Below are 10,000 nucleotides of genomic sequence, written 5' to 3'. Positions count from 1 at the left end.
TGTATTTCCGTGGAATCCCTCCTTGGTCTGACCAGAAGTGAATGTTTACATCATAGTCACATGGCTGAAGATCAGTCATTTGAAAATGTAAGTTGCCACTCACTACCAGACTAGTATTTAAGGCTGAATGTTTCAGCTCAAACATTTTGATCAAAATTGGGGAGCAGGACTGGTCCAGTGGTAAGAGCACATGCCTTCTACCAATCTGGCATGGGTTTGATTCTTTTGTAGCTAGTGGTACAAAAACCACCACACTGGAGCGTTGTGCTCTGGGACATCTATTACCAAGAAAATTTGGATTAAATTTCTTTGTTTGAGATGTCCCAGTAAGCAATTTGCTCAGACCCCAGTATGGCGGTTTTTGTACCATGTAATTGTCACCTGCAAATGGCCCAATGGATTATGAGTTTGTGTTCTTTACTCTGCTTGCAGCCAACTGATTTCAGAAGAACCCACTTCAAAGACAAATACAAGTGATCAAGAAGTATTAAATAGTCCTAATTCACGACAGTATCCAGCCACAAAGAAAACTAAAGCTGTAAGGAAGAAATCAAGATCAGTGAAGATTCAGACCCGTAAATGTAATCATGGTAAGGGAATTGGAGAAGGCAACTCGAGTAACACAGTCACATCAACAACCAGCCCAAGTCAAGCTGACCAAGGTACAATAATTGATGCTCTATTAGCCAAAAGATGATTAATCTTTCACTTAGTATGGATGCTTATGGGTAGGTAGGTAGGTAGGTGGGTATGATTGGTCATCTTTAATTAGGGGGTAAAATACATGAGACCGCGATTAACTCAGAGTTCGTATCAGCCTCCATACATTTCTTTTTGTGCGCTTACATGAGACCGGCCTGACCATGAACTCAGACCGGTCTGACTTCATCTCGGTTGCTTGACCAAGACGAGAAATTCTCGTACGGGTCTGAGTTCGTGCATGTACCACTCCCACGTAAATGACAACAAATCTCAGACTGAGTTCAGAAATGTCAAGCCTGTATGCTTTTGGGTCAGCCATATATTTACTAGTAAGGTAAAACTTATCATTTCATTCCGAAACCAAGCACCAGGGCACCAAGCATCTTGTCCTGGCCTCATGTAAATGGCTGCAAAAATTTCATATTGGCAAAAGTTCATCCTGAGTTCATCCCGGTCTCATGTAAGTACCGTAGAATTCTGAAAGTAACGGTCCCCCTGAAATTAACGTTAATTTTTTATACCTCTATTAAATCCCAAAAGTAACCCCCCCCCACCCCACCCCCTCTTTCCACCAGAAAGTAACGATTTCCTTGAAAGTAGTGGCCCCTTCAATAATGTCACTTAAAACAATAAAATCTATTGTCTTTAATGAAACACCATACTTGAGGATCGATTGATTAACAAAACTACAGCGAAATATCGAATGATATTGCCTTATGGAATACAGCAACGGCAACATGGGAAAAACTCTGATACGGCCGGTACCGTAAGGTATATGGTAAATATTGTCTCAGTTTCCCTGAACTAAAAACAAATAACTGTTGAAAAGCATAATGCGTAGTGTGTTTTAAATGCGGATGGATCATGGAACAACCTGAGTGGACTTAAAGCAAAGCCAGAAACCTTAAGGTTGTGATTCTTTGTTAACTTTACTGAATCCTACTGAAATATTTACAAGCACTACCTCACACATTACGATATACAGTCATATGACGAACGCATAAATTTACTGCTGAAGTAAGTCATTCATGCCTGCAAGTACTTGTATGAAAATCAATTTAAAAAGAATTTGTGTCAAAACTTGTCTACATTGCACATTGTCAGGCTAGAAACTTATTAAATAATTGTTACAGCTTGTTTTTGTTTGCTTGCATAACTAGCATTTCACCTGAACAACTAAATATAGTGAACTGTTGATCTCAAGTTACATGTCCTTTTTGCACGAGACAGCTACCAAATTACAAAGTAACGTTTTTTAACTATCCGAAAGTAGCGGCCCCTTAAGCCTGTAAAATCCAAATAATGTAAAGTAATGGGGGGCGATTACTTTCGGAATCCTACAGTACCAGAGGGCCGGCCTTATTGGTTTCAAAGTGTATTTTTTTCCATGTTATTTAATATTACCATCGAGACGTTTACCCCACTTGAAAGTGAAACTTATAGATTTTACTATTATAATGGCTAATGCCAGATGATTTTACTTGCCAATTGGGTGCACCAATGTAGGTGTAAATGGGACATAATGTATAGCTTTTGGTATGGGTTAGGAATAAATATATTTCAATGAAGAGATCATGATTTGAGGATATTAAACTACTGCTCACTGTAATCATTACATGGATTCCTTACTTTGGACAATTAATCACCATCAGGAAATGCCAGCCATCATGATAATACTATGAGTGCAAGTTAATAATCTACAGTGTATAGATACCAGAGTGGTATTGTTTCTACTATCAAGGTAGCATTGAAACAATCACTATCCCTCTTGAACAAAATCACCTCTGATGCAAAATTTGTTTTCCTCACTCTAGCTACTAGTCTGATGCCTCAGGTCATACAAAGAATTTCAGAAGATTCAGAAGTTGATATTGAGGTAAGAGGGAGGAGTTCTTCTTTCTTCCTTTTATATTTAGTAATAATGTTATTGAAGAGCTTTATCAAAGACAACAACGAGTATCTTGTCATTATTGCATGTTGTTGATCATGTACAATCATGTCAAAATTAGAGGAACACAGATTCATCCTTTACTCAGGTTCTCAACAAAACTTAGAATTTAGGATGCACTGGGCTGGAGCAGTGGTGAGGGAACTCGCTTCGAATTCCAGCTAATGTGGCACAGGTTAGATTTCCAGACTCTGACTCTGTGTCATAAAAATGTGCAGAGCTTTTTCTCTGGGCACTGCGGTTTTCCCGTCTTCTCAGAAACCATTTGCTTGATTTCATTTGAGCTAGACTGATATGATTTATTTTATAAAATTAATGTACAATGTCCCCAGTTTGTGCCCCAGTGCTAGAAGACTTGGCATAATTTTGGTCATTTCACATGTTTTGCAGAGAGGGATTTAAACAAATTAAGTTTTTATATATGATCTTTGTTTTTTTCTTTCTTGACCCATTCACGCTTCAAGTTCCCTAGGATGCCGCCCATTGATGGGTCGTCCAGCGTCTAAGGTTAAGTCTCACTCTTAGGGGTCAATGGGTTAAAACTGCATCAACATTTTGGCATAGCATTATTGCTATTGCCTTTTGGAGGTTTTCTTAAGATTTTTATCAACAGGGTAATTTGGAAAAACATGCTTGTAGTATGGAACTGAAGGATCAAAGGGCCCTCCTTGAGGGATCAAGGGATGTGTCCCCTATTCTAAAACTTTTCAAATAATTTTGATACTCTCAGTCAGAAAGTTAATTTTCATCATTTTGAGATCATGTTTATGTGAAATGTAGGGTTACTCTGCTGTGTGAAACAAAAATCAATCTAAAATCAACCACTTTCTAAGAATCTTAAGACAAAACGTTTTATGTTTGATTTATGTCTCAGTACAGTACATCATTGGGAGGCGCAGTGGCCTCATGGTTAGTGCGCTCGGCTCCGGATCGAGTGGTCTGGATTCGGGTCCTGGCCGGGGACATTGTGTTGTGTTCTTGGGCAAGACACTTTACTCTCATGGTGCCTCTCTCCACCCAGGTGTATAAATGGGTACCAGCGAATTTAATGCTGGGGGTAACCTTGCGATGGACTAGCATCCCATCCAGGGGGGAGTAGAAATACTCCTAGTCGCTTCATGCTACAGAAACCGGAGATTAGCACCGGCCTGATGGGCCTTCTAGGCTTGTAGCAGACTTTTTTTTTTTTTACATTTGATACATCAGCCCTATGAGCAGGTTAGTTATCATTAGCACATAATAATCCTCCATCTGGCTCTCTCTTAAAGTCGTGCATTAATGGCATTATTAGGCTGATTTAGCAACAGAACGGGAACGTCAGTGGCGACGTCGCGTGCAGCAAAACTACCAATGAGAATTTAGAATAGAGAAGAAAAGAGTGGAGTCTATTCTATTCTCATTGGTGTTTTTTCTGTGCGCACCGTCGCCACTTACGTTCCCGTTCTGTTGCTAAATCAGCCTATTGTCGCTGTTAGAGCACCTGCGCTAAATGCTTGGTTACTTTGTTGCGTTGCTTTGTTTCATTTTATACAACACTACTACTCAAATTAAAATGCAAGCTGTAAGGGTGTTTGACAAGTAACCTTACTGGATCTTATTATTAGTTTAATTTATACTGTAAACAGAAAAGCAGATTTTTCAATAGGTCATCCCTGAAATAAATAAAATTTTTTATAACTTGAATCTGCAAAATTGGTAAACCAGAGATACTTTAAGTTTGCCGGAAAAAAGACAGCAGCCATGCCTCCTTTTGCACACATACAATTCAAATTAATGCAATTGACATTCACACATTGAACACAAGCACATGTGAAATGTGAGGGTAAGAAATTACAGAATTTTTATTTCATGCATCGGTGCATTGTCACGTGCATTCTGTTTCTTCACAAAATAATATTTCTTTTTTTGTACGCAAGTTTGCATTTGCACAATGTCATGTAGTGGTTTCAGTAAGTACCAACAGCCAGAAAAAAGCATTGGCTTCTTCACTCAGAAGTTGGCTACTTTTTTCCCTAAATTGAAAAAATTAAAGGCAGATTCTTTTAAACCCATGTTGGACAATGACACTCTGAGTTTGTCTACACATGGTCATCAATTTTGCTGTTGAAATATGGCATAATTTGCGAGCATTCTTTTAAAAATGGCTTTCCCTCAGACACCCCAGGAGAAAGAGGCCATTGTTAGGCCCCTAACAGTCGGTTACCTACTCAAACCAGCCGCCAGCTTCAAATGATTTTTTATTGACACCCCTGCACATGTGAGTCATGGCCAAAGTTGTTTTGTATGATTAATTCATTCTTAGTTTATTTTCATCTCTGTAGAGTGTAGATGACTCAGCCACCCCTTCCTGGCCAGCTCCATTAAGTAAGACAGAAGTAAAAGGAAGAGCGAATGGAAAAAAAGCCAGCCAGCAACTCCTTCGCAGGGCAAGAAAAGTGAAAAGGAACGGTCAAAAGTCAACTCAACTGGTGCCAACCAGAATACACAATTTATGATGCAAATTAGCTCAAAGATACTGTAGCAAGTACTGTCTATGTTGCTTTGTATTCTTAACATGAGGAAGATCATTACAGTGCAAGCTTGACTACTTGGAACATAAAGGAGCTGTTTTGGTTTGCACATTAATTAATGTAATTCCACATCTGTGTCAAAACAAATAGGATCCTCTACTGCCTGAGTGAATATATTTTCTGGTCTATTTCTTTGAACGGCTTCGAATTTATTAATTTTTTTATGGCGTGACGGATCCATACAATTATAGTTCTGTCGCTAAGTGTACCTATCTTATTTCTTGGTCCGGAAGTCCACAGTCCACTCCACGTTTCTTGTTATTCAGTTAGGAATTCTAGCGATGTCGTGCCCATCGTCTCAAGTCACGTTGTCATTGTTTACGGCACTGCGAGCACATTACTCAATGGGGGCACAAAGGTTGATGTTGGCGGCTATTGAATTTCCGGTGACTAAGTAGATCTATGTCTCTTCAAAAGCTAGACCAGCAAGACCTCCGGACAAAGGGTGTCATCGAACTCGAGAGATCAATGAAAGCGCAAAACTGTTACCGCTGTTCAATGCAGGAAGATTTCTGATACAGAACGTACGGTGCCAGTGTAAAACAAGAAAGGACACTTCACGCACTTGAAAAGTAAATAAACAGAGGAACATGTAAAATACACTCCGGTCTTTGGGGAGGCGTATCATGAAGACAATTGCGGAATACCAAGTCACGATTGGTTTGTTATTGTTATGTTGGATATGGTGTATTTGCGCAGAAGGTAAAGAAGAACGCTCCATGCGCAAAGAACCGCTTCAATATTGTCCCTACTTCAAAAATCGGGGTCCAACGAGACAGATTAATCTCCGAAACTGCAGTTGGTACAAAGACAATTCCTGTTGTTACGACGAAGAAATCGACTTTGCGTTCCGTCAATTGACTCCACTTATTGGCGCAAGCCAAGATTGCTCTCAATATCTTAATTACTTGTACTGTTATATTTGCGCTCCGAATCAAAACACGTTCTTCAAGGATTTTACACTCACCGTCTGCGAAGAGTTCTGTGATCGCGTGTACGGCGCTTGCAAAGGCGCTCAACTGAAGGGTAGGAAAATCAGTAACATATACAAGAATGGCAAAGAATTTTGCAAAGGGCGTCGATTCGAAACCGATAAACAAGCTAACGGGAAGTGTTTTTCATACGATTCAAAGCTAGCTAAAAGCTCGTCTCAAAGAGGAGTCATGACTTCTGCGTTCTTGGCGCCTGGATTGTTTATCTTTTTTGTCATGCTTACAAATCACTGTCCACCGTTTTGATTTAATGACCGAGTTGCGCGCTTAAATATATAATTTTATCATTATCTTCTCGTTTTTGGACCGTTGCCGTACAATTTTAAGCCTGGATTTTTTTTTACTCTTCGCAGATTTGTGAAGAGGCGTGCAAAGAAAATTTTCTGGTGGACACAACAAGATTGTGTCAATTTATTTGAAGTGTATTCTAAATATATTGTCCCTGACCAGGAATAGAAACGGATCAAGTGAGGAATAACTGAAAGTTTCCTTAAGAAATCCCACTCCGTACTTTTGCATAATAGCCAAACAATAGGATCAACGAATATGTTAATTTATTTTATTCAAAAAGAAGCGTCAACATGTTATGTTGCACAAGTTCAAATTGTTCGCACGACAAATGACAACATGAAACATAAGACACACTCAGAGATAAATCAACAAATCTAAATACAAAGAGATGTTAGGGATTAAAATGTTTGCAATACCAAAGACTAAATAGTTTAGCTTTGCACATGTCCCTCATCAATAGACCGTCGACAAAAAGAAAAAGAAAGGCTTTTCCAGTGGTCATCAATGATGATTTGTTTACTTCGTCAGACATTCAGAACATAGGCAATTAGTCAAAGTCAGTAAGAAAATCTCCAAATCAACTATCACTCAGGGAGTTGCTATAACAACAGCATATCATGCTTACAAAACATGAAAACTGGTATATCGCCCTAATTCTTGAGAAATTATGATAATAAATGTTATCTACTTCAAAAATTATCAAAACTGTTCATTGAGAGTGCTTTTTTTTTGTTTTTTTTTTTCTTGAACGGCCATGACATCAATTAACGTGCAAGTGTTTAATTTCGCTAAAATCTTAATTTTTTTCGGATGGGGTTAATGTCTTCACCTGACAAGTTAAAACAACTAACATTTGTCATGTGACTAGTCAAGGATCAAAACTTGCAGTAGATATTAATTAAGGATAATATTATCCAGCAGGGCCCAGCTGTAGTAACAGTATATTTAGGGAATGTTCCAAAGGAAAAATTTGCCTGCAAGAAAAAAATTTCCTTCATTCTTTGTGGGGTGATCATGGATGGGTGGACAAAAACAGTCCAATGCAGAGAGGCCTAAGGTACCACTTCCAACGCTGCTTTTTTGTTATGGTGCTCTAACCTCTTTAGTTGCCTCCAAAAATTGAAGGTGTTTGTCTTAAAGGTACACTGAAGTGGGGATTGGAGTGGTCAGGTTTCCAGGTTGCATTCTTTCTGTCTATCAAACTACAAGCATCTGTGGGAAGGCTACCTCAATATTTGGATAGAAATGCGCAATAGAAATGATTAAAATTAATTGGATATCTACCGGTATCCCACAATATTTTGATGTTTACTCATTTTGTTCTATTTTTTACCACTTCTAATTTCCTGATCCTGAGCTCAATAATGTTATATTCTTGACTTCTGGTCCATTTCTCCTTCCCTCCATTCAGTGAAGAGAACTCTGTATGGTCTGTATGCATTAGCGTTTCATTATTCCCAAGAATTAAACTGCAGATTGAGGCAGTCACACCCAGTTCCCTTCTGTTGGCTGTCCACTTGTCTAGTTACTTCCCCAGCTATGGCTAAACAGTATTGGATACAGAACTTTATCATGGTAATGTTTTAAAGTATGTGGGGTTTTCAGCTGCCTTTATTGGTGTAAAGGTTTAAAAAAGGCTTGTCTCAGTGATTCACTGCCCTTGAGTTGAGGATCAAGACTTCAAATATTCAGCATCAACTAACATTGGAAGACATACACTTTTTATTCAGTGGCACTTTGATTATAGTCCCAAGGCTAGAGGTTACAAATTAATGTAAATTTGTTGTGCACAAAATATTAGTTCAACTTCTTCCTAAATTATACTTCTTTGTATCATTTGTCTGCAAACATTTATGGTGGGCATAAAGGAGAATGAAATCAATTCATCAACTACCAAAACATTGATCATATCCACTTGAGTTATTCTCTGGTGACAACATTGGACAAAGTATTGTCCAGTGGTTAGGGTCTTGTCCACTGGACAAATTAATTTTGTCTTGTAGTCACTGTTTCAATTCCTTTATTTTGACCTGGGGAGGGGGGGGACTCCCATATGGAACAGACAGGGATGCTTGTCGGAAATTTTGAATTTAACCCCTAAAGGAGACCATCTGGGCGTGGCTCAAGCTTTTTCTGACCCCTAAAGGAGACTAATCTGGGCATGGCTTAAGGAAATTTTGACCCCTAAAAACAAGTTAAAAAGACTTCTGTGTATCTTTGCAGAACCCTAAATGAGACCTTGGCGGCTTAAAGTATTGGCGCTTTGCCCGGAACACCCTAAGCGAGACCAAAATCCAAAATTTACACCCCTAAGCGTTGAGCATCCCCGTCTGTTCCGTCTGTTCTCCCTTCCCCCCCCCCCCCCCCAACCCGGGTGTTTTGACTGTGAAGATGTCATTGGTCTGCACTACTATACCCTATTGATGTTAACTCAGCTTCGTTCGTTTGTATTGTCTTTTTTTTTTCATTTTTAGTGACCCAGTGAACCTCAAGGGGATCAACACAATTATTTGGATTTGAGAAAAAAAGCCCTGAAATTGTTAAATTCCAGCTCTTGTTATCATCTGCCATGAACTTATCCTAAGCACCACTACCACCCCCCACCCCCCACCCCATCCCAGTGGTGAAAATTCGTTGTTTCCTTTCTTTATCCTGATTGATCATTGAAGAAAACGCCACAGCTTACCTGAATTATTTCCCCTCAAAAGTCGTGTATTAATCCAGTAAAAATTCCCACAAAGCATAAAAGCTGGATACCAGGCACGTTAATAGGGGATGAACTCTTAATTTCTTGTTCAAAAGAAAAGCAGTCCCCTTCATCAGCACTGCGAACAGTAAATTTTCTCGCCGAGCAAAATTCTTTTCCAGAGTGGTACAAATCCTTGATTATAATTCCTTTCAATTTCGCTTCACCACATGCGGCGAACCATTTGTCACAGAAGATATCGCAGACGGTCAGCCTCTCGTTTTTGTAGAATAAATTCTGATCCGGAGAGCAGACATAGCACATCAAGAAATTTGTGTACCTTAAACACTTGTCACTTGCTCCGAGCGGTGGAGCGACTGATGGGAAGATGAGATCAAGCTCAGTTGGAAGACAGCAAGATTTTTGCTTGTACCAAGTACAGTTCTTGAGGTTCGGTTGCGGCACCGGAGGTCGATTTTTAAAATACGGACAGTAATTATCTTTCATTACTGAAACGCTCTCACTTTTCAACAAATCGCCCACACTGAGAATCGTCTCGATGCTTAAGACCATATATACGAATGAGATACTTGCGAATTTCACCATTTTGCGAGAGCAAAAATTTGGTGAAATGCGATACTTTGGTCTGTGATTTTTCAAAGAGGTGGTCGTCTTTCCTAGTCTTTTTAATGTTTAACTCCCTTTGGCGAAAATAAACAGATGGGAGATGTAAAATAAACATTTCCGGTAGGCTTTGAATATGTGTTTGTGTTAAATGGTAATGACCCCTTGAAAATGTTGAGATAAAATA

At 39.2% G+C, this 10,000-nt stretch overlaps 1 protein-coding gene and 1 long non-coding RNA gene across 2 annotated transcripts in view; one reads left to right on the top strand and one right to left on the bottom strand.

Moving 5' to 3' along the window:
- Positions 1-7,199, top strand: part of LOC138060108 (uncharacterized) — an 8,658-nt gene extending 1,459 nt beyond the window's left edge. The window contains exons 3-5 of the mRNA XM_068905816.1: positions 433-662; positions 2,517-2,578; positions 4,972-7,199. Coding sequence (XP_068761917.1) covers positions 433-662; positions 2,517-2,578; positions 4,972-5,145 — 466 coding nt within the window. The 3' untranslated portion in view covers positions 5,146-7,199. The remainder of the gene's footprint in view (positions 1-432; positions 663-2,516; positions 2,579-4,971) is intronic.
- A 20-nt stretch (positions 7,200-7,219) lies between these two features.
- Positions 7,220-9,847, bottom strand: LOC138060111 (uncharacterized). The gene is made up of 2 exons (XR_011134294.1): positions 9,190-9,847; positions 7,220-8,046 (listed from the first exon to the last, which is right to left on the bottom strand). It is a non-coding gene; the product is annotated as an uncharacterized lncRNA (long non-coding RNA).
- Positions 9,848-10,000: the final 153 nt, after the last annotated feature.

This window comes from Montipora capricornis, chromosome 8 (assembly GCF_036669925.1).
Source record: "Montipora capricornis isolate CH-2021 chromosome 8, ASM3666992v2, whole genome shotgun sequence".
Classification (NCBI taxonomy): Eukaryota; Metazoa; Cnidaria; class Anthozoa; order Scleractinia; family Acroporidae; genus Montipora; species Montipora capricornis.
The sequence above is the reverse complement of the archived record's forward strand: the minus strand, read 5'-3'. Positions and strand labels throughout refer to the sequence as shown.